At 45.2% G+C, this 23,430-nt stretch overlaps 1 protein-coding gene across 6 annotated transcripts in view; it reads left to right on the top strand.

The window, feature by feature from the left end:
- The window catches only part of USP39 (ubiquitin specific peptidase 39), a 46,089-nt gene extending 23,746 nt beyond the window's left edge, over positions 1–22,343 (top strand). For 3 of the 6 annotated variants that reach the window (XM_019020839.2, XM_055378173.2, XM_019020837.2), the window contains exons 6-13: positions 4,015–4,240; positions 9,070–9,147; positions 10,401–10,468; positions 12,243–12,431; positions 14,033–14,175; positions 18,008–18,143; positions 20,994–21,080; positions 21,825–22,343. In XM_019020839.2, coding sequence (XP_018876384.1) covers positions 4,099–4,240; positions 9,070–9,147; positions 10,401–10,468; positions 12,243–12,431; positions 14,033–14,175; positions 18,008–18,143; positions 20,994–21,080; positions 21,825–21,872 — 891 coding nt within the window. In that variant the 5' untranslated portion in view covers positions 4,015–4,098 and the 3' untranslated portion in view covers positions 21,873–22,343. Of the gene's footprint in view, positions 1–4,014; positions 4,241–9,069; positions 9,148–10,400; positions 10,469–12,242; positions 12,432–14,032; positions 14,176–18,007; positions 18,144–18,871; positions 18,958–20,993; positions 21,081–21,824 lie in introns of those variants that run through there. The other 3 variants (XM_055378174.2, XM_019020838.3, XM_063695734.1) reach the window with 2 other exon arrangements.
- Positions 22,344–23,430: the final 1,087 nt, after the last annotated feature.

Raw genomic sequence — 23,430 nt, 5'->3', positions numbered from 1 at the left:
TTTTTTTTTTTTTTGAGACGGAGTCTCAGTCTGTTGCCCAGGCTGGAGTGTAGTGGCGCAATCTCAGCTCACTGCAACCTCTGCCTCCCAGGTTCAAGCGATTCTCCTGCTTCAGCCTCCCAAGTAGCTGGTATTACAGGCGCCTGCCACTGTGCCTGGCTAAGTTTTGTAGAGACAGGGTTGTAGTAGAGTTTTAGTAGTTTTAGTTTTAGAGACAGGGTTTCACCATCTTGGCCAGGCTGGTCTTGAACTCCTGACCTTGTGATCCACCTGCCTCGGCCTCCCAAAGTGTTGGGATTACAGGCATGAGCCACCGTGCCCATCCCTTATTTTCAATTAAAAGTTGTTTTTAAGAAAATTTTATGAGTAATAGGTGCATACTGTAGAAATTTTTTTTTTTTAGAGGGAGTCTGTCACCCAGGCTGGAATGCAGTGGCATGATCTTCATTCACTGCAACCTCTGCTCCCCAGGTTCAAGTGATTCTTCTGCCTTAGCCTCCTGAGTAGCTGGGATTACAGATGCCTGCCACCACACCCGGCTAGTTTTTGTATTTTTAGTAGAGATGGGGTTTCACCATGTTGGCCAGGCCGGTCTTGAACTCCTGACCTCGTGGTCCACCCGCCTCAGCTTCCCAAAGTGCTGGGATTACAGGTGTGAGCCACCATGCCCAGCCAATTTTTAAATGTTGGTAAGTATAATAAGAAAACAATAATCCTACTTCACCAAGAAAATGATTAAAAAATTATAATCATAAACACAGGCTTATTGGGGAAAACATGTATAAATTGTGAGGGGCTGCGCATGGTGGCTCATGCCTCTAATCCCAGCACTTCGGGAGGCCAAGGTGGCAGGGTCCCTTGAGGCCAGTAGTTTGAAATCAGCCTGGCAACATAGCGAGACCCTGTCTCTATTTAAAAAAAAAAAAAATTGGCTGGGCACAGTGGTGCATGCATGCCTGTGGTCCTAGCTGTTTGGGAGGCTGAGGTGGGAGGATCCCTTCAGCCCAGGAGTTCAAGGCTGTTGGAGAAGTTAGAGGACTTTGAAAAGTGCAGGCATTACAGGTGTGAGCCACTGCACCTAGCCTTGGATCACTTCTAAAGTTAATTATTTATATTTTTTTCTTGAGTTATTGGGCCTTACAGACTCCTTTCCTATTGGTTCGTCTTACTGAGCTTTAAGAAATATATAATAAAGTTCTTCCCTTTTCTGTTGCATATGTTGCAAATGTTTTCTGGTAGTTCTTATTTGGCCTTTAAATTTTTTTAAGTGATATTTTTGCCATGAAGAATTGGACAAAAAACTGTAAAGGCATATTTTTTACATTCGGTGTCTGCTCTTGGTGTCATGCCTAGTCTCTGGAAAGGTCAAATTCTTAGGTACAGAGAGACTTTTTATCAGATCGTTCCTCTTAAATCCTCTCATGGTTGCGTGAAAACTGATTTTTTTTTGAGATGGAGTCTCGCTCTGTCACCCAGGCTGGAATGCAGTATCACAGTCTCAGCTCACTGCAACCTCTGTCTCCCAGGTTCAAGCGATTCTCCTGCCTCGGCCTCCCGAGTAGCTGGGACTACAGGTGCGTGCCACCATGCCTAGCTAATTTTTTGTATTTTTAGTAGAGACGGGGTTTCATTGTGTTAGCCAGGATGGTCTCGATCTCCTGACTTCGTGATCTGCTCGCCTCGGCCTCCCAAAGTACTGGGATTACAGGTGTGAGCCACTGCGCCCTGCCGAGTGAAAACCATTATAGGATGGACAGATAGAATTTTGGATTTGGTCAGAGCTGTTAGTCTTGGCTTTCTGATGAATTTTAGATCGCGTAGGAAGTTCTCTTTATAAAAATAAATGGATTAACAAACCCTGTGTGATGATGTTTCCACTAAAATAGGGTTGACTGGACCAGGTCATCCATCTGGAGGGTGGATAATTCTTCTCTGAGGATGACCAATATTATTTATATTGTTGCTGAGGCCAGAGTGCAACCTTTTGTCCACAAGATAGACAACTGAGAATTAGGATAAACTTTATCCATCCTCTTGTTTTGAGAGTAAATCTCTCTTTTTAGTAATTATTCTACAAACAGGAAGTCCTTGTTTCTTTAGCTGAGCTTAGCTTGTCGGGGCTTTCCTAATCCCCTCTGTGGTTAAAGTGCTCTCTGTGTTCTCAGTTGTCTTCCTTAGAGGTGCCTGGGTTATTACATTTAGCAGAAACCCTTCTAGCTGACTCCCTGAATAGATGACCTTGTTTAAGAAAGAAATGTGTTCATGGTAAGCACAGTCCTGGTCGGGAAGGACCTGTGGGGATACTGCATTTTTATTTAGGGTGTCTTTGGTCCTCTTCCTCCCAGTTTCGTTTTGTTTTGTTTTTTTTTGAGATGGAATTTCGCTCTTTTTGCCTAGGCTGGAGTGCAATGGCGAGATCTTGGCTCGCTGCAACCTCTGCCTCCCGGGTCTAAGTGATTCTCCTGCCTCAGCCTCCCGAGAAGCTGGAATTACAGGCACTCACCACCACACCCAGCTAATCTTGTATTTTTAGTAGAGACGGTTTCACCATGTTGGCCTGGCAGGTCTTGGACTCCTTACCTCAAGTGATCCGCCCACCTTGGCCTCCCAAAGTGCTGGGATTATAGACATGAACCATCGCGCCTAGACCTCTCCTCCCAGTTTTGTAGCTCAGGCCGATGAGCCTGTGTTTCTTCCTGAAATTAATACGGCTAGTTTTTATCTTTCTGCTTAATGAGATCCAATTTGTTTTTATTGTCCTAAACCTTTTGACCATTTTCTCTTTTTCTATTTTTTTTTTTTTTTTTGAGATGGAGTTTTGCTCTTGTTGTCTAGGCTGGAGTGCAGTGGTGCCATCTTGGCTCACTGCAACCTCCGCCTCCCGGGTTCAAGTGATTCTTCTGCCTCAGCCTCCTGAGTAGCTGGGATTACAGGCGCGTGCCACCATGCCCGGCTAATTTTTGTATTTTTAGTAGAGACGGGGTTTCACCATGTTGGCCAGGCTGGTCTTGAACTCCTGACCTCAGGTGATCCTCCCACCTTGGCCTCCCAAAGTGCTGGGATTACAGGCATGAGCCACCTCGCCTGGCCGACCATTTTCCATCATAACAGAGTATATTTACTTTTTAAAAAAAATTTCGGCTGGGCATGGTGGCTCAGGCATGAGAATTGCTTGAACCCTGGAGGCAGAGGTTGCAGTGAGCCAAGATCGTGCCACTGCACTCCAGCCTCGGGGATGGAGCAAGACTCTGTCTCCAAAAATAAAAAAAAAATTTCAATAGGTTTTTGGGGAACAGGTGGTTTTTGGTTACATGAATAAGTTCTTTAGTGGTGATTTCTGAGATTTTGGTCACCCATCACCCAAGCAGTGTACACTGTACCCAGTGTGTAGTCTTTTATCCCTCACCACCCCCACACTCTTTCCCCCAAGTCCCCAAAGATCATTGTATTGTTCTTACACCTTTGCGTCCTCACAGCTCCCTATATTTACTTTTATGTACAATTATATGGTTTTAGTATGGGAAAACATCACATTTTAAGATAATTTTCATATTATTTTAGTGTGGAGTTGAGAGATGGCAGAACTGTGTTTCCTAGGTAGTTATTTTTGCTTCAACCAAAATGGATGATGAAGGAAAGAGTTATTTGGATTATAGCCTTCTGCCTTATGAATTTAAGTATTGTCACAGCATAATTAGAGTAACAGAAGGAAATTGTTGAATAAGTTGATAGAGATTTGAATACCTGTGTTTTGTTTTGTTCTGTTTTAACCTTCTTTGTGGTATCCACATCAGCAAAGTTGTCTGCAGAACTGTAGTTCGTATGAAACTCAACGTTAATGATATTTCTGTGATGTGAGCCTGGGTAGGATTCTCCAAGGGTCCATTTACTTTTGGCTCTTTAAGGCCATCACAGGCACATCACAAATTCTATTAGGAGAACTTTAATTGGAAGAGCTTGGCTCAAGGGGTCCTACAAAGGGGCTTTGGGTTAATCGGAGTGTTTGATTTTCAGGCTCTATCTAATGTTCCTCCTCTCCGGAACTACTTTCTGGAAGAAGACAATTATAAGAACATCAAACGTCCTCCAGGGGATATCATGTTCTTGTTGGTCCAGCGTTTTGGAGAGCTGATGAGAAAGCTCTGGAACCCTCGAAATTTCAAGGCACATGTGTCTCCCCATGAGATGCTTCAGGCAGTTGTACTTTGCAGTAAGAAGACTTTTCAGATCACCAAACAAGGTAAGAGCAAGTCATTCATGTTTCAGGACAACAAAACTAGTTTGATGAACAAATTTATTTCCACTTGGCAGTGAATTTTTTTTTTGAGATGGAGTCTCACTCTGTCACCCAGGCTGGAGTACAATGGCATGGTCTCAGCTCACTGCAACCTCCACCTCCAGGGTTCAAGCGATTCTCCCGCTTCAGACTCCCAAGTAGCTGGGACTATAGGCATGCACCACCACGCCCGGCTAATTTTTGTATTTTTAGCAGAGACGGGGTTTCACTATGTTGGCCAGGCTGATCTCGAACTCCTGACCTCTTGATCCACCCTACTCGGCCTCCCAAAGTGCTGGGGATTACAGGCGTGAGCCACTGCGCCCGGCCTTTTTTTTTTTTTTTTTTTAAGAGACAGTCTTGCTCTTTTGACCAGGCTGGAGTGCAGTGGCGGGACTTGTAGCTCACTGCAGCCTTGAACTTCTGGACTCAAGGGATCCTCTTGCCTCAGCTTCAAGTAGCTATGATTACAGGCATGAGCCACTGTGCCCAGCTGCAGTGAATCTTGAGAGTAGCCAGGAGTGTCCAGTGGATAGTGTGGTTAGGTTCTTCATTCTTCTCTGACCAATCTGCGCTGCTAAGAGTCCCAGGAGATTCTAGCTGAATAGAAAGTAGGTCTTATTTGGTAAATTAAACTGTATGGCTTGGGGAAATACCAGGAGGCTGGGAAAGACACTAGCTTTTATTAAACACCTGTCACCTATCCTCATTTTTTCGTGTCCCACATTAGGGTATTCTGATGATATTTTTGTTTTGTTTTGTTTGTTTTTTTGAGACCGAGTCTTGCTCCATTGCCCAGGCTGGAGTGCAGTGGTGTGATCTCTGCTCACTGCAACCTCTGCCTCCTGGGTTCAAGGGATTCTCCTGCCTCAGCCTCCCAAGTAGCTGGGATTACAGGTGCCCGCCAACATGCCCAGCTAATTTTTGTATTTTTAGTAGAGAGGGGGTTTCACCATGTTGGCCAGGCTGGTCTCAAACTCCTGACCTCAAGTGATCCACCCGCTTCGGCCTCCCAAAGTGTTGGGATTACGGGTGTGAGCCACTGCTCCCGGCCTCTGATGAACTATTTTGACTGTTTTTTTCTCTCCAAACCCAATTTGTTACTGTCTTATGAGTAAAGCGGACAGTGTAACTTTGTACCTGAATCTCATATGGTATCCTCTAGCATCTGTATTAGTTTATTCAGCATTCACTCATGGTGCTAGGTTTTAGAGCAGCAGGGATAAGAAACACGATTTTTCTCTTTGAAGAACTCCCAGTCTGGTGGGGAAATAGTTATGTAGAAAGGTTGAGTGTGCTGGCAGAAGCCTGTGGTCTGAGCTACTTGGGAGGCTGAGGCAGGAGTATTGCTTGAGCCCAGGAGTTCAAGGCTACAGTGAGCTATGATCACACCACTGCACTCCAGCTAGGGAACAGAGGAAGACCCTGTCTTTAAAAATCAATACGCAAATTTCAACTATCTTTTTTTTTTTTTTTTTGAGACAGAGTCTTGCTCTGTTGCCCAGGCTGGAGTGCAATGGCGTGATCTCGGCGTGCTGCAACCTCCGCCTCCTGGGTTCAGGTGATTCTTCTGACTCAGCCTCCCAAGTAGCTGGGACTACAGGTGCGTGCCACCATGCCCAGCTAATTTTTTTGTATTTTTAGTAGAGACAGGGTTTCATCATGTTAGCCAGGCTGGTCTCGATCTACTGACCTTGTGATCTGCTCGCCTCAGCCTCCCAAAGTACTGGGATTACAGACGTCAGCCACCACGCCCGGCTCAACTATTTTTTTTAAGAAAAGGTAATTACAGGTGTTAAGTGCTGTGCTATGGGAGGGGAGCATGGAGTAAGGACCCCCTTAGCTGAACATGTGGGAGGTAGATCAGAGATCAGAGTGGAGGAAGAGACCCTGAGTTTTAGGTAGAGGTGGAGGCAGGTTGGGATGGGGAGTAGGCATTCTAGGTAGAGAGGACATTGTGGGCAGAAGAGAAAAGTGCCTGGCATAGTCAGAGACTGCAAGTAGCTGGACCCTTGAACTCCTGGGTTCAGTGGAAAGCCAAGGTGTAGATCCTGAGGGAGGGACCAGATGGCCTGCTTTATAAGCTACCATAAGGAGCTTGGATTATATCCTGAAAATAGCTGGAGTCATTGAAGGCTTTTATTTTTTTTTGAGCTAGAGTCTCACTCTGTTGCCCAGGCTGGAGTGCAGTGGTGTGATCTCGGCTCACTGCAACCTCCGTCTTCCCGGTTCAAGCTATTCTCCCGCCTCAGCCTCCCGAGTAGCTGAGACTACAGGCACCCACCACCATACCTGGCTAATTTTTTGGTATTTTTAGTAGAGACGGAGTTTCACCACGTTGGTCAGGCTGGTATCGAACTCCTCACCTCAGGTGATCCACCCGCCTCGGCCTCCCAAAGTCCTGGGATTACAGGCGTGAACCACCATGCCTGGCCTCATTGAAGGCTTTTAACAAAGATGTGACATCAGACTTATGAATTTGTTTTTAAAACATTATTCCAGCTGGGCATGGTCACTCACACCTGTAATCCCACCACTTTGGGAGATCAAGGTGGGTGGATCGCTTGATTGAGCCCAGGAGTTAGAGACCATCCTGTGTGACATAGTGAGACCCTATATCTACAAAAAATTTTTAAAAATTACCCAGGCATGGTGGCATGTACCTGTAGTCCAACTACTTGAGAGGCTGAGGTTGGAGGATCGCTTGGGCCTAGGAGGTAGAGGCTGCAGTGAGCCATGTTGGTCCCACTGTACTCCAGCCTGGACAACAGAGTGAGACCTCTGTCTGTAAAATAAAAAGAAAAACATTATTCTGGCTGAGGATTGACTTAGAGGGGACGTCGAGTAGTGGCTTTTAAGAGTCTCTGGTACTTAAGGAGAAATAGGAGGAATCAAGGTGGTAAGGAATGGGGCCCATGGAGCACTTGTTTCAGGGTTAGTAGGAAATAAGATACACTTCGGGTTGGTTACAACATGGCCAGTGAAATCTTAATCTGGGGCCAGGCACGCTGGCTCATGCCTGTAATCCCAGCACTTTGGGAGGCCGAAGTGGGAGGATTGCTTGAGCCCAAGAGTTCAAGACCAGCTTGAGGAACATAGTGAGACTCCCTCTCGACAAAAAACGTAAAAGTTAGCCGGGCATGATGGCACACGCCTGTAGTCCCAGCTACTTGGGAAACTGAGGTGGAAGGATTCATTGGGCCTGGGAGGCAGAGCTTGCAGTGAGCTGAAGTTGCGTCACTGCACTCCAGCCTGGGCGACAGAGCAAGACGCTGTGTTGCGAAGAAAAAATCTGGGTGCCTCACCCTTCTAAACAGGTGACAGCCTGTTTGTGTGCTTTGTAGGACCATCTAATTCCCAAGAACTAGGTGGCTAGGTTATCTTGTGTTTATAGAGACATTTCTGTTTCTGGACCAACTCCCTGAGCTCCCAGGGTTTTATATTAAGGCTGCAAGAAAGGAAGAAATTTGTGTTGAGAATGATTTTTTTGTGGACCATGAATGGATGGATGAGTGTCAGCATTCACTGTGTTCCACAGGTGACTTATGGCCTGAAGGTGGATAGTGGGGCCTGTCAGCTTTTGGCAGCTTGGAAAGTTAGGGCATAATTGGGTTGTAGAGTTGCAGAAAAATCAGGGTACCCTGAGAATCAACGTGTCTAGTTTCTTCTGTCATAGCCACTATTGGCTAGGATAGTTATGATGTCACATAAACATAATTTCCTCCATCTCTGAGACCTAGTAGGTTATTAGTTGCCTAGTGTTTAGATGTGTGAAGTGTTTCTTGCTGTGGTAGTTTGTTGTCACATAAGAGCATTCTGTGTACAGGGAATAAAAAGAAAATCATTCTATGGAGTTGTTAGAGGCCTCTGGGTTTAGGGAAATGAAGTTGAAGAAGATATACTATAGTCTTTGAGATTTTAATTGCGTGAGCAAAGAGGAACTAAATAGAAGCAGATCTTCGCCGAAGAGAAAGTAGTCATTATCTGGCTGCGCGCAGTGGCTCATGCCTGTAATCCCAGTACTTTGGGAGGCTGAGGCGGGAGGATCACTTGAGGTCAAGAGTTCGAGACTGGCCTGGCCAACATGGTGAAGCCCCGTCTCTACTAAAAATACAAAAATTAGCTGGGCATGGTAGCAGGCACCTGTAATCCCAGCTACTCAGGAGACTGAGGTGGGCGAATCGCTTGAACCCAAGAGGCGGAGGTTGCAGTGAGCTGAGATCATGCCACTGCACTCCAGCCTGGGCGACAGAGTGAGACTCTGTCTCGAAAAAAAAAAAGTAGCCACTATCCCCGAAATATCTGAGTGGCAGGTTCTGTAGACAGCATTTTCATGGAATATTGTCAATCTGCTTTCAGAACCCTTTGCTTTCAGAACCCCTTGCTTTCAGAACCCCTTGTTCTGTATGCCTTTTCAGTCTGGGTGCTAGTCACTTTCCTAAAAGACAGGAATCTTCATGAGCTGCAGAAGGGAAGATGGAAGTCTGAGCCCACTCTGGAGAAAAGTGGATGTTAAAAGGTCGTATTCATTTGTTTTGGTCATCACTGAGTGATGCGATACAGTCCTGGTATGAATCAGAGAGCCTATGGAGAGTCAAGATCGGAGGAGTGAGAGCTTGACCTTGAGGAGTGCCAGCATTTAATGATAAGATAGAGGAGAATGCATGGGAGTTGGGATGGGATGGCATGGCCAGAGAGGAAGGGGGAGAACCAGGAATGCCAACCAGTGCATGGTTTAAGTTAACTCTAATGCCACTTAGCTTCAACGTTTTCCACCCTTCCTTTTTTTCCAGGAGATGGCGTTGACTTTCTGTCTTGGTTTCTGAATGCTCTGCACTCAGCTCTGGGGGGCACAAAGAAGAAAAAGAAGAGTAAGTCATTTACTTATAAAAAGGAGTTATTTTGTTCCCTTTTAAAAAACTTTGCGGTCGGTCGCAATGGCTCATGCCTATAATCCCAGCTCTTTGAGAGGCCGAGGTGGGTGGATTACCTGAGGTCAGGAGTTTGAGACCGGCCTGGCCAACATGGCGAAACCCCATCTCTACCAAAAATACAAAAGTTATTCGGGTGTGGTGGCGTGTGCCTGTAGTCCCAGCGACTTGGGAGGCTGAGGCAACTTCCCATTCTTTTGTTAACTGTTTATCTGGGATAGGCTAGTATCTATGTTATAGATAAACTAAATGTTCTTTCTGAATAGGCCCCTCTCCATAGTTTTTGCTAGAATATGGTTATAGTCCCAATGATATTTTATTGTATATATATTTTGAGACAGAGTCTTGCTCTGTCACCTAGGCTATGCAGTGGCACGGTCTCAGCTCACTGTAGCCTCCATCTCCCAGGTTCAAGCAGTTCTTCTCCCTCAGTCTCCCAAGGGTAGCTGGGATTACAGGCACCCACTACCACTCCCAGCTGATTTTTGTATTTTTAGTAGAGATGGGATTTCTCCATGTTGGCCAGGCTGGTCTCAAACTCCTGACCTCAGGTGATCTGCCCAAAGTGCTAGGATTATAGATGTGATGGTGTCTTGATGTGGGATTGTGGCCTGTTGCTTTTCCCACTGGATGGCCCTGCCCTCTCTACCAGGTGTCTTCAGCCTGTGTTAACCCTCTGAGCTCTCTAACTTGCGTCTTGGCAGGATTCTAGAACTTGGTTGTGCTTTCTCTCTTGTTGCTTTGATCCTGTTCTGGCCCATCTCTTTAGTCTGTCATTGTCCTCTTGTCTTCATTACAGTTTGGACATTGTCTCCCTTTGAAAGTAGCTTATGGTTATGGGAAGTTCCTTGGCTGTACCTTGTTTTGCTTGTGAATTTTTTTGTAATTCATGTATCACCAGGCTCTGTAAATCATTCCTTCATTTTGAACACATTTACCTTTTCTTTTATGGACCAGGCCCTGTGATGGAGGATAAAAAGTTGTCTTAAGAGAAATAAAGTAATTATTTACACAAATAATTATAAAGGTACCCTGGTGGTATATAGTACAAAAGGAAGCTTCTGTGTTTAGTGAGAGCTCTGTGTCTTTTGCTGGAAGATGCTGGTTTATTTCAGAAATTTAGAAGCTGGAAATATATTTTAGACATGTTTTCCATCCTCACGGAATTTGTCTCTTGCTTCCTGTTTGTGCAGCTATTGTGACTGATGTTTTCCAGGGGTCCATGAGGATCTTCACTAAAAAGCTTCCCCATCCTGATCTGGTGAGTTAATTGAGCCTGGGTCTTGGACTGATTCATATTGCTTGAGGGGACGTAGGGGAGATGAAGAGATGCTCAGAGAACTGACAAGCGTGCTTGCCCTGTGAAGAGATTCAACAAAGCACCTGCCTAGTGGCAGCTCTGCCTGGTCCCTGTCATACTAGTGCACTTTTTCAGTTTGGGAGTTAGTGGTTGGATGTACTCTGCTGGTTTAAGTGTTCTGGCCACTAGGTGGTGCTGCTGTGTTTTTTCAGAAAGCTCAGCTAAGCTTTCTTTTTGTTTTTCTTAGACAGTCTCCCTCTGTCGCCAAGGCTGGAGTGCAGTGGCGCCATCTCAGCTCACTGCAACCTCTACCTCCTGGGTTCAAGCGATTCTCCTGCCTTAGCCTCCTGAGTGGCTGTGATTACAGGAGCTTGCCACCACGCCCAGCTAATTTTGTATTTTTAGTAGTGACGGGGCTTCACCATGTTGGTCCAGGCTGATCTCGAACTCCTGACCTCCGGTGATCTACCTGCCTCGGCCTCCCAAAGTGCTGGGATTACAGGCGTGAGTCACCGTGCCTGGCCCTCAGCTAACCTTCCTAGATGGTCTAAGAGCTTTTCTTTTTTGAAATGGAGTTTTGCTCTTGTTGACCAGTCTGGAGTGCAATGGCATGATCTCAGCTCACTGCAACCTCCACCTCCCAGGTTCAAGCCATTCTCCTGCCTCGGCCTCCGAAGTAGCTGGGATTACAGGCATGTGCCACTATGCCTGGCTAATTTTTCTATTTTTAGTAGAGACGAGGTTTTACCATGTTGGTCAGGATGGTCTCAAACTCCTGACCTTAGGTGATCCACCTCTCTTGGCCTCCCAAAGTGCTGGGATTACAGGCATGAGCCACCGTGCTCGGCCCACTTTCTTTTTTTAATGGATTTTTTTTTTCCTTTTTGAGACAAGATCTCTGTCACTCACGCTGAGTGTGGTGGCGTGATTATGGTTCACTGCAATCTCAACCTCCCTTGCTGAAGTGATCCTCCCACCTCAACCTCCCCAGAAACTGGGACCATAGATACACACCACCACACCGGGCTAATTTTTATTTTTATTTTAATTTAATTTAATTAATTAATTTATTTATTTATTTTATTGAGACGGAGTTTCACTCTTGTTGCCCAGGCTGGAGTGCAATGGCACTATCTCGGCTCACCACAACCTCCGCCTCCTGAGTTCAGGTGATTCTCCTGCCTCAGCCTCCCGAGTAGCTAGGATTACAGGCGCCACCACCACGCCCGGCTTATTTTGTATTTTTAGTAGAGACGGGGTTTCTCCGTGTTGGTCACGTTGGTCTTGGACTCCTGACCTCAGGTGATCTACCTGCCTCGGCCTCCCAAAGTGCTGGGATTACAGGTGTGAGCCATCACGCCCGGCCAATTTTTTTTTTTTTTTATTGTAGAGATGGAGTCTCACTGTGTTGCCCAGGCTGGTCTCGAAGTCCTGGACTCAAGCAGTCCTCTCACCTTTGTTCCCAAAGTGTTGAGATTACAGCCGTGAGCCATCACACTTGGCCTCAGGGCTTTTTAGATAGTCTGGTATATAAGCAAAATATCTTTAAAGAAGGAAACCTGTTGGTTCTTAAGTTAATCTAACCAGGTGGTGCATGCCAAATTGCCCAATCTCTCGGGCACTTCTCTTTGTTCTTTCAGATGAACGAAATGTTGGCGTGGTAAAACATCGGTTCTGTGTTGGTTCCTATACCCGTCACACTCCTTTCCTCTCTTTTCTTCTCATTCATTTCTAGCCAGCAGAAGAAAAAGAGCAGTTGCTCCATAATGACGAGTACCAGGAGACGATGGTGGAGTCCACTTTTATGTACCTGACGCTGGACCTTCCTACTGCCCCCCTCTACAAGGACGAGAAGGAGCAGCTCATCATTCCCCAAGTGCCACTCTTCAACATCCTGGCTAAGTTCAATGGCATCACTGAGAAGGTAGCCCATTAACACACCTGCCCTGCCTTATACTTACCCTTGCCCTCTTGACTTTTTCGTTTTCTTTCTTTCTTTTTTTTTTTTCAAGACAGAGTTTTGCTCTTGTCGCCCAGGCTGGAGTGCAGTGGCGTGATTTCGGCTGACTGCAATCTCCACCTCCCAGTTTCAAGCGATTCTCCTGCCTCAGTCTCCCTAGTAGCTGGGATTACAGACATCCACCACCATGACTGGCTAATTTTTTATACTTTTAGTAGAGACAGCATGTTGGCCAGGTTGGTCTCGAACTCTTGACCTCAAGTGATCAGCCTGCCTCGCCTCCCAAGTGCTGGGATTACAGGCATGAGCCACCACACCTGACCCATTTTCATTTTATATGTAAGAATCACCACATGTATGTGACGTATTTATTATAAAGTATATTGACTTTATTGAGCCTCCCAGACTCGTTGGTATTTCTCACTGGTCACCCCCAACTCTTAACTTACCGTGCCCCTTTTTATTATTTTTTGAGACAGGGTCTAGCTTTATCACCTAGTCTGGGTGATCATGGTGGCATGATCGTGGCTCACTGCAGCCTCAAATTCCTGGGCTCAAGTGATCCTCTCACCTCAGCATCCTGAGTAGCTGGGACTAGACACACTCCACCACGTCCAACTAAGTATTTTTGTAGAGAGAGTGCTCACTCTGTTGCCCAGGCGGTTCTTTAACTACTGGCCTCAAGGGATCCTCCCACCTCGACCTCCCAAAGTGTTGGGATTACAGATGTGAACCACTGCCCAACCACAGTGCCCCCTCTTGTACTTCTCATATATCCTGTTTTCAGCTTTCTGCCTGCCTCTGGGGTAGTATAGAGAAAGGAAGGTCATTTAGGAGAGGAGAAACTCCAAAAAATGGGGAGACATACTTTTTTTTTTTTTTTTGAGATGGAGTCTCACTCTGTTGCCTAGGCTGGAGTGCAGTGGTGTGATCTCAGCTCACTGCAACCTCCACCTCCCGGGTTCAAGCGATTCTTCTGCCTCAGCCTCCCGAGTAGCTGGGACTACAGGTACATGCCACCATGCCCAGCTAATGTTTGTATTTTTAGTAGAGATGCAGTTTCACCCTGTTGGCCAGGCTGGTCTCGATCTCCTGGCCTCAAGTGATCTGCCTGCCTCAGCCTCTCAAAGTGTTGGGATTACAGGCGTGAGCCACTGTGCCTGGTTAGCTTTCTTTCTTTATATATATATATATATATATATATTTTTTTTTTTTTTTTTTCTTTTTTTTTCTTTTTCCTTTTTAGTAGAGATGGGGTTTCACCATGTTGTCAAGGCTGGTCTCGAACTCCTGTGCTGAAGTGATTGCCCTGCCTCGGCCTCCTACAGTGATAGGATTATAGATGTGAGCCACCAGGCCCGGCGTTTTTTTTTTTTTTTTTTTTTTTTAAATCAGCCTTAGCCAAACTGCACATCCTAAGCCTCATACATAATTTCTCGGACCAGGAGTCTTGTGAACTTAAGTGTGAGGCAAAATTATATTTTAAAAAATCGAAATGAAAAACTCATGCCCCTGCTCTAATACTACTGAACTTCAGCACTAATTTGAGAATTTTCTTTCTCTAGGAATATAAGACTTACAAGGAGAACTTTCTGAAGCGCTTCCAGCTTACCAAGTTGCCTCCATATCTAATCTTTTGTATCAAGAGATTCACTAAGAACAACTTCTTTGTTGAGAAGAATCCAACTATTGTCAATTTCCCTATTACGTAAGTAACATCCTGCCTCACTTCTCTCACGGGGAGTGAACCTGGATTTCTTCTCTTGTATTTTTACCAGTATTAATTTTGGACTGTCTTAGTTGGGGATTACAAGGAACAGAGCCTACCTACAGTAGATAAGAGTTTTTATTGGAAGGATACATTTATTTCAGGGACCACAAAAGATTGATGTTTATTGGGATGCAATCCCTATTTTATCTTCTCTCCTGTTGCTAGCTGGAAATTATAGTCCTCCTGCGTAGAGAAGAAGAAATGATGCAAGTAGGATAAGACAGGTAGGATTCTGCCTGGTTTGGAAGATGTCCTGAGTAGTGAGGGTCTGCCCATCTATTTGCTGGCCATCACACCTTTTTGCACACTAGAGTTGTACTAGATGCTTTTAGTTTGCTTCCTTCCGACTCAGAAAACTTCTGCAAGATCCTTTTTGGGGGTAGACTGTTGGTTTTCAGTTCTCAAGAGACAGGGCTTTTCATACTTAAGAAGATGTTTGGCTGGGCGTGGTGGCTCACGCCTGTAATCCCAGCACTTTGGGAGGCCAAGGCAGCTGGATCGCTTGAGCTCAGGAGTTCAAGACCAGCCTAGGCAACATGGCAAAACCCCATCTCTACAAAAAAATACAAAAAATTAGCCAGATGTGGTGGTGCACACCTGCAGTCCTAGGTACTTGAGGGGCTGAGGCAGGAGGATGGCTAGAACCTTGGAGATTGAGGCTGCAGTGAGCTGAGATGGTGTCACTGCCCTCCAGCCTGGGTCTGGGTGACAGAGTGTGACTGTGGTAAAAAAAAAAAAAAAGAAGAAAGAAAGAAAATAGTGTCAGTTTTAAATTCCATGTAGTGTTTAAGAAGGTAGTATCTAAAATTAAGAGGCCTGAGTTTTAGGCTGTCTTGGTGGTGGGACCTCAGACCCATAGTTTGCGTGTTTTCTGGATATGTTTTCTCATAGATAAAATGAGAGGCTTGGAGTAGATGGGCCTGAGCCCTAGGGGTTTGTCCAGGTGTAACATCTTGTTATAGTATTGCCAGGACTCTTAGAACCATGGAGGGTGAGGAGAGAGAACATTTGCAGTTGAGAATTACAGGGGAATTTCTTTTTCTCTTTTTCTACACTTTTCTCCACTAGCATCTTGTTTGTGACTAGAATTAAATGGGGGGACATGGAGGTTTGTTCTCTGCCTCCTTGAGTAGGATGACAGAGGTGCTTTCTTTGAAAGTCCGTGTGTCAAAGTTTTATTTCAGCACTAGCCTCTTGTGAATTGCCAGTCACCTGTCTGTTCCTGGTAGGTAGGGGCAGTCTGGATTCCAAGGGCAACTCCAGAGGGAGGAAGATTGTGTATCAATGGTACTTCCTGCTCAGTTGCCACAGAAATTTCCTTGCCCCATTGGTTTCTTTTATGGGCCTAGAGTAGGCCCAATATAAAAGTTTGTCCTTCAGAAAGCTTACTTCGGAGAAGTTGAGAAAAAGATTGCTTCTTAACTACGCAGTCTTTTAGAGAACATCAAATTGTGACTAATTCTGGAAACTTGCACTTTAATTATCTTATGTGCTGTAATTACTTCGAGTAATACAATTCTGGATCATTTCATTGTCCATACTTCTTGAAAAGGATCTTTTTCATACCTGTCTTCTCCTATGTTTTATTCATAACACATCCTGTTTTTGTCGGAGAGTTATCAGACTTATGGTGATTAGGCACCCTCTGCTTATTTGGAGATAAGAGATTTTTGAGGGCAGGTTTAAAGTTTCACTTTCAGGTAATTAGCCATTCTCTTAACTGGTCTGTTGCTGTGGTTGGGAGATGGGTATAGTTTGCTCTTTTAGGCTGGGCGCAGTGGCTCACATCTGTAATGTCATCACTTTGGGAGGCCGAGGTGGGAGAATTGCTTGAGCTCAGGAGTTTGAGACCTGCCTGGACAACATAGCAAGACCTTGTCTCTACTAAAAAAAAAAAAAATGAATAGTTTGCTCCTTTTCCTATTTACTAACACAAAATGATTAAATGTAGTATTTCTCTTTTGCCGCATGGACAGTTTTTGTTCAGTCATGAAATCTTGAGTATAAAGACTTCTCCGGACCAGGCACAGTGGCTCATGCCTGTAATCCCAGCCCTTTGGGAGGCCGAGGCGGGCGGATCACGAGGTCAGGAGATCGAGACCATCCTGGCTAACACGGTGAAACCCCGTCTCTACTAAAAATACAAAAAATGAGCCAGGCATGGTGGTGGGCGCCTGTAGTCCCAGCTACTCGGGAGGCTGAGGCAGGAGAATGGCGTGAACCCAGGAAGCAGAGCTTGCAGTGAATTCAGATAGCGCCATTGCACTCCAGTCTGGGCGACAGAGCGAGACTCTTGTCTCAAAAAAAAAAAAAAAAAAAAAAAACTTCTTCTCTGATACTCATTCAGACAAGTCTAGTCAGCTTTTGTTGAGGCTGAAGAGAAAATAAAATGAGAAGTCAGCCTTTAGCAGCAGGAAGGCAGGTTGGCTGTCTAGAGCTCACATGGACTCAGGACTCATATCTCCTTTTTTTTTTTTTTTTTTTTTTGGAGATGGAGTCTCGCTCTGTTGCCCAGGTTGGAGTGCGGTGGCGTTATCTCGGCTCACTGCAACCTTCGCCTCCTGGGTTCAAGCAATTCTCCTGCCTCAGCCTCCGGAGTAGCTGGGACTACAGGTGCACGCCGCCACGCCCAGCTAATTTTTTTTTTTGTATTTTAGTAAAGGCAGGGTTTCACCATGTTACCCAGGCTGGTTTCGAACTCCTGAGCTCAGGCAGTCTGCCCACCTCGGCCTCCCAAAGTGTTGGGATTACAGGCATGAGCCACCGCACCTGGCTTCCATTTTCTTAACAGTGAATATTTATTGCAGTCTGACTGCATCATATATGGGACACTGTCAGTCTGTAGAAACAAATAGCTGTCACCAATACATAGAAAGCTACATATAATAATTACAACAAAGTTGTATGTTTGTTTATTACCACATGGTTTACATTTTAAACTCTGTAATTTTGAACAGTTAATATGTTCACAGTCTAACTTCAAAGGGAGATATATAACTGGACGTGACCACCATTAGCTGTTTCTTGTGATCTCTTCCAGTGATAACATGGTTTTGTTTCATGTAATGAGTGGTAGCACATCAGACAACTTTTATGATGCAATGTCTTTTTTTTATTTTACCTTGTATTGTGTAAGTTTTTATAAATATTTGTAGACTCCAAAATGATATATTTTTCCTAAAATTATGTATTTAATCTTAATATTCTTGTTAACTGTCTATATATTTTCCTTTTTAACTGTTTGAAAGTTCTTCTTCCTTTTGGGGGTTTTTTGAGACAGGGTCTCACTGTTGTCCAGGCTGGAGTGCAGTAGTGTGGTCCTGGCTCACTTTAGCCGTAATCTCCTGGGCTCAAGTGATCCTCTCACCTCAGCCTCCTGAGTAGCTAGGACCACATGCATGTACCACCATGCCTGGCTAATTTTTTTTTTTTTGTAGGGGTCTCACTACATTGCCCAGGCTGGCCTTGAACTCCTGGGCTCAAGCAGTCCTCCTACCTTGACCTCTCAAAGTGTTGGGATTATAGGTATGAGCCACTGCCTGTCATTCTTTTTTTTTTTTAATCATATGGGAAGCTGTGTAACCCTGTCATTCATTTTGGCATATTTTGTGAATTCCAACGCACCTGAACCTTCTTGACTCTGCAGGCCTACCCAGAGCAAGGGTCCTAAAATAAGGCTGAACAACTTTGTGGTCCGTTTGTGTAGGACAGTTTCCTTAACCTCACAGCCTTTGTCTGATTATTCCGGCTTTATTTTCACCATTAACAGAAATGTGGATCTGAGAGAATACTTGTCTGAAGAAGTACAAGCAGTACACAAGAATACCACCTATGACCTCATTGCCAACATCGTGCATGACGGCAAGCCCTCCGAGGGCTCCTACCGGATCCATGTGCTTCATCATGTGAGTGGCTGCTGACCGTCTCATGGCACAGAGTGGCAAAAACAGGTGTTTCTTTGGCATCTCAGAGGGCAGCTTCCTTCAGTGTGTCCTTGCTTGGCGTTGGCTTTGGGACTCTGCAAGTAATAGTGCTGTTAGTAGTTAGTTTAAGGCAGTGGTTCTCAATTTTGGCTACACATTGGACTCACCTTGGGAGCTTTTTTTTTTTTTTTGAGACAGGGTCTCGCTCTGTAGCCCAGGCTGGAGTGCAGTGGTGTGATCTTGGCTCACTGCAACCTCTGCCTCCTGGGTTCAAGCAGTTCTCTGCCTCAGCCTCCCGAATAGCTGGGATTATGGGATTACAGGCGCCCGTCACCACGCCCGGCTAATTTTTGTATTTTTAGTAGAGACGGGGTTTCACGATCTTGGCCAGGCCGGTCTTGAACTCCTGACCTTGTGATCCACCCACCTCGGCCTCCCAAAGTGTTGGGATTACAGGCGTGAGCCACCGCGCCAACCGGGAGCTTTTTAAAATCCCAATGCCTGGCACCACACCAGGCCGGTTATAATAGTAGTTTTCAGCTGGGGCAGAGGCCAGGGATGTTGGTATATATTTTACAACACGAAGGACAGCCCGTGTTACAAAGAATTATCTGACCCTAAACATCAGTCAGCATTAAGGTTAAAGGCTCTCTGTTAGATTGTCTGGAGGTGGATGTCTTTTCTGTTTGATGTCTTTTCTGTTTTTCAAGTTAATTGAGATGGGGTTGTGCTATGATGCTCATGCTGGTCTCAAACAATCCTCCCGCCTCAGCTTCTGAAACTGCTGGGATTACAGGTATGAGCCACCATGCCTGGCTGGCATTTGATGTTTTGAAGTTCCCTGAGAGACCCTGATATGCAGCCAAGGTTGAGAACCTCTGCCCTAGACTAGAGCCTTACCATCCAAAGTGGGATGCATCCTTGGACCAATAACATCAGCATCAGTCTTGTTAGAAATCAGCTTGTTAGAAATGCAGACTCTCAGGCCCCTCAAACCTACCACATCAGAACCTGGATTTTAACATGACCCTCTGATTTGTAAGAAATTAAAGTTTGCGAAGCACTGGTTTAGAGGCTCCCTTTCATCTTAAAAATGTTGTGAATTTGTCTCAAGTTGAAAACAGATAAAACGTGTACTTGAGATATATTTGATATCACATAGATTATTAGCATAAATTGTTCTCATTTGATTAGCCTCTTCTGGAACTGTGGGTTTAATCTTAACTAGCTTCTGTTTATCAAGTGCTTTATTGTGGTTAGGCAGTACGCCAGTTACTTAATGTACATTAATCTCATTTCTTTCATTAAAACACACCTCCAAGACAGATGTCAGTATCATCTTTTTTACAGAGGTGGAGACCTAGGCTCAGAGTTTCAGTAACTGACCTCAAGTCAGTAGAATTAGGATTTGACCCAGGTACTCTGCTTCAAAGCCCATGTTCTTAACTCATCCTTGAAGCAGGAATGGGAACTCACTTATGTGATCCTGAGCTTTCCTTATGTTTCCTATATTCTCAACTATTGTAATATCCAGAGGATCTGGAATATTTATATTCTACAATAATGGTCTTTGGTATTTCTTAGAACTTTGGTTGGATAAGGCAGGTGGGCGGCCAGAGGTGCCTCTGCCTTAATCTAGAAACATTTTTTCCTTGTTCATGGAAGCATGAAGTGAGATATGTTTTGCTGTATTTGTAGCACTGGTTTCTTAGGCCAAAGGAATCAGGTTAGTGTGATAGACAGTGTCCACCAAGGACACCTTTTCTTGATGACCTGTTGCTTTTTTTTTTTTTTTTTTTTTTTAAGACAGAGTCTCACTCTATCACCCAGGATGGAATGCAGTGGCATGATCTTGGCTCACTGCAACCTCCACCTCCTGGGTTCAAGTGATTCTCCTGCCTCAGCCTCCCAAGTAGCTGGGACCTACAGGCACCTGCCACCAGGCCTGGCTAATTTTTGTATTTTTGGTAGAGACAGGGTTTTACCGTGTTGGCCAGGCTGGTCTCAAACTCCTTACCTCAAGTGATCTGCCCACCTCGGCCTCCCAAAATGCTGGGATTACAGGCGTAAGCCCCTGCGCCCAGCCAGGAATGTCCATATTTAGGTTCTCTCAGTGGTTGACACTGTGTACCTCATAAGTGAGAATGTCTAGTCTGTCATTTCTGAGCAGGAAGGAGACATCATAGGTGATGATTAGACGGCTTCCTCTTTTCTCATCTTTAGTGTCCACTAAATTCCTTTTAAAAAGATGTACAGAAGTGTTTCAGACTCCATTGTACTTCAAGGGGCCAGGCGCAGTGGCTCATACCCATAATCCTAGCACTTTAGGAGGCTGAGGCGGGAGGATCTTTTGAGACCAGGAGTTAGCCTGGGCAACACAGTGGGACCCCATCGCTATTAAAAAAAAAATTAGCCAGTTTTAGTGGCACACACCTGTAGTTCCAGCTACCTGGGAGGCTGAAGGGAGGATCGCTTGAATCCAGAGGGTCAAGGCTGCAGTGAGCTGTGATTACACCACTGCAGTCCAGCCTGGGTGACAGAGTGAGACCCTGTCTCAAAAAAAAAAAACAAAAAAACAAAAAAACAGCAAACAAAAAACAGTACTTTAAAAAAATTCCCAACAGGAATTGAGTTTGCCATGATTGACACACCAAAAGTCCTATTAATTGAATCATGCCCAGCAGAAGTCATGTACCCTCTTCTTTATGACTGTTGCTGGATGGTGTCTAGTGGCTGTTCTTCTAATTTTTCTAGTCTTGGCTATGATCCTTTCCTTCTACACCCTTTTGGTTTTAGAGAGCAGACTAACCCAGCTCTTCATACTTTCTGCAGGGGACAGGCAAATGGTATGAATTACAAGACCTCCAGGTGACTGACATCCTTCCCCAGATGATCACACTGTCAGAGGCTTACATTCAGGTGGGTTGGCCACAGGCTTAGTGAGCCACAAATAGGTGGGGTATGGGGCCAGTGAGAGGAGTGGGCCAAGGCAGGAAGAGGGATAGAGTTAGGACCTTGGTTGGAGGGCCAGGTACCTATTGGGAAGTACTTAGTAGTGAGTTGGGGGCAGAATGTATGGCCCTGAAAGTCAAGCAGAGATTTTCAGAAAAGAAGTATAAGGAAGTGTAGAAAATGTATGAGTGAGCAAAGAAAGTTGCGATTATGGCCAGGTTAGGTTTGCAGAAGTGTGCGGTCTGGTTTCGAGGAGGAAGAACCTAGACTCATCAGGGAGGCTGGCTAGAAGTCGACCACGAAGTGCTCCATAGAGCCCCAGGCAGCTTTGTGACCCCACAGCGCTTTCTACTTGTCGTTTGTTTTAGTGCCGGCCATATCGCTTTGCCTGTCTGTCCTCTCCGTTGGATTGACCCATGGAGCACAGAGCATCTCTGTCTTCTCTTTATGTAACTGCCCTAGTACCTGGCAAAAGAAGGAAGATCGAGACAAAAGCCATAGCTTTGTAAGAAGAAAGTGATACCTCTCCTTCTAGAGATAACTTTTTTCTCCTCAGTGGCTGTAGCCACTGTAGCAGATTTCCAAATGGGGTATAGCAGATTTGTAAATGGGGTGACGAGTTGTCCATGGCCTGGCACAGAATAGGTATTTGATAAGTGTCTGTTGACTGAATGCCTCCTAGACTTCAGTTTGTGTTCTCATTTCTTACAGATTTGGAAGAGGCGAGATAATGATGAAACCAACCAGCAGGGGGCTTGAAGGAGGCGTCTAGGGCTTTGCTCCCAAGGGCTGTAGCTGATGATGGTAAATAAGAACACAGAAGCTGTAGCTGAACACAGGCTTGCTGGTGGGCTCCCTAGGCCAGCCCAGCTTGTATGGGTTCTGGCTACACCAGAGCACCAAGAGCCCACTTGCCTGGGATGGCCCCACACTGTCACTCAGCTGTTCTTTGATCATTTTTTTCTAGATTGATGCTCCTTTCTCCCATGCATCGAGCTCCCATCTAACTTCAGCAGGGCAGAACCCTTCTGCAGATGTGTGTAACTTATGTCTGAGTATCTGGGAGTAGTTGAAGAACAGATAATTCCTTCCAAACATCAAGCCTTGGGATTCTTGGAGCAGGCAGAAAGCCAGTAACTTCGCTCTGTTAGAGGTGAAGGATTTTCCTATGGTTCCCCTCATTTCCTGATGTGTATTTTTAGATGGATTAAATAGTCTCCTGTTTTTAAACCAGCCTCTTGTTTTATATCTTTTCCTTTGGTGGTTGGCTGAGGAAAATATTTTCATTTTTAATCTTCACAAACTCTCTACCCTGCAGTCTGACATCTGGTGCGCATCACGCTCGCCCTTTCCTGTCAGCTTGTGGGTGGTGTGTCAGTTAGGATGCATTTGTTTCTAAGTAAAAAAATACCTGAGTTAAGGGGATACATTATTATTGTGCTTAACTAGAAGGCCAGAGGTGGGCAGTTTCCAGCTGCAGTGCAGGAATGAGTAAGGGAAGAGGAAAGAAAGGAAATAGGAAGCGCTTCTCACTACAGTGCAGTTCTGAGGTGGTCTCAGCCAGTCCAGTGTGGAGCCCCAGAGCAAAGATTCCCTGTCAGACAATTCAGCAGAAACGGCTCCCATCAAGCTCAGTCGTGGGCTCTAGCAGCCTAGAAGAAGGGTGGCCTTGGCGTGAGCACTGTGGCAGGTCCAAAGATATGGGAAGCAGCTGGAGGCAGCCAGTCAGCCCTGGCAAGTTCTGTTGAAGGGAGACAGGAGCCCTGCACTCCTGTGGTGCCACCCTTTACCTGGACACAACCTTGTCCTCACTTTCCTCTACCTCTCTGGAAGCTCCAGTATTTCCTTAGGAGGCATATCTCTTCTATCCAGCCATTAAATTTGGGATTTCTCAAGATTCAGTCCTAGAGTCACTCTTCTTGCTGTTTACTTTTTCCCTAGGCCATTTCAGCTATACGTTTTTATGGAAATGACTCATAAACACATCTTAATCCCAGATTTTTCTAAACTCTTGAACTTCGCTCTGTTGCCCAGGCTGGAATGCAGTGGCACAATCTTGGCTCACTGTAACCTCCACCTCCCAGGGTCAAGTGATTTCCGGCTAATTTTTTTATTTTATTTTATTTTATTTTATTTTTATTTTATTTATTTTATTTTATTTTTTAATTTTTATTTTTATTTTAGAGATGGAGTCTTGCTCTGTCACCCAGGCTAGAGTGCAGTGGCACGATCTCAGCTCACTGCAACCTCTGCCTCCTGGGTTCAAGTGATTCTCCTGCCTCAGCCTCCTGAATAGCTGGGATTATAGGCGACCACC

Source organism: Gorilla gorilla, chromosome 12 (genome assembly GCF_029281585.2).
Source record: "Gorilla gorilla gorilla isolate KB3781 chromosome 12, NHGRI_mGorGor1-v2.1_pri, whole genome shotgun sequence".
NCBI lineage: Eukaryota > Metazoa > Chordata > Mammalia > Primates > Hominidae > Gorilla > Gorilla gorilla.
Note: the sequence above shows the minus strand (reverse complement) of the source record. Positions and strands in the feature narration are given on the sequence as shown.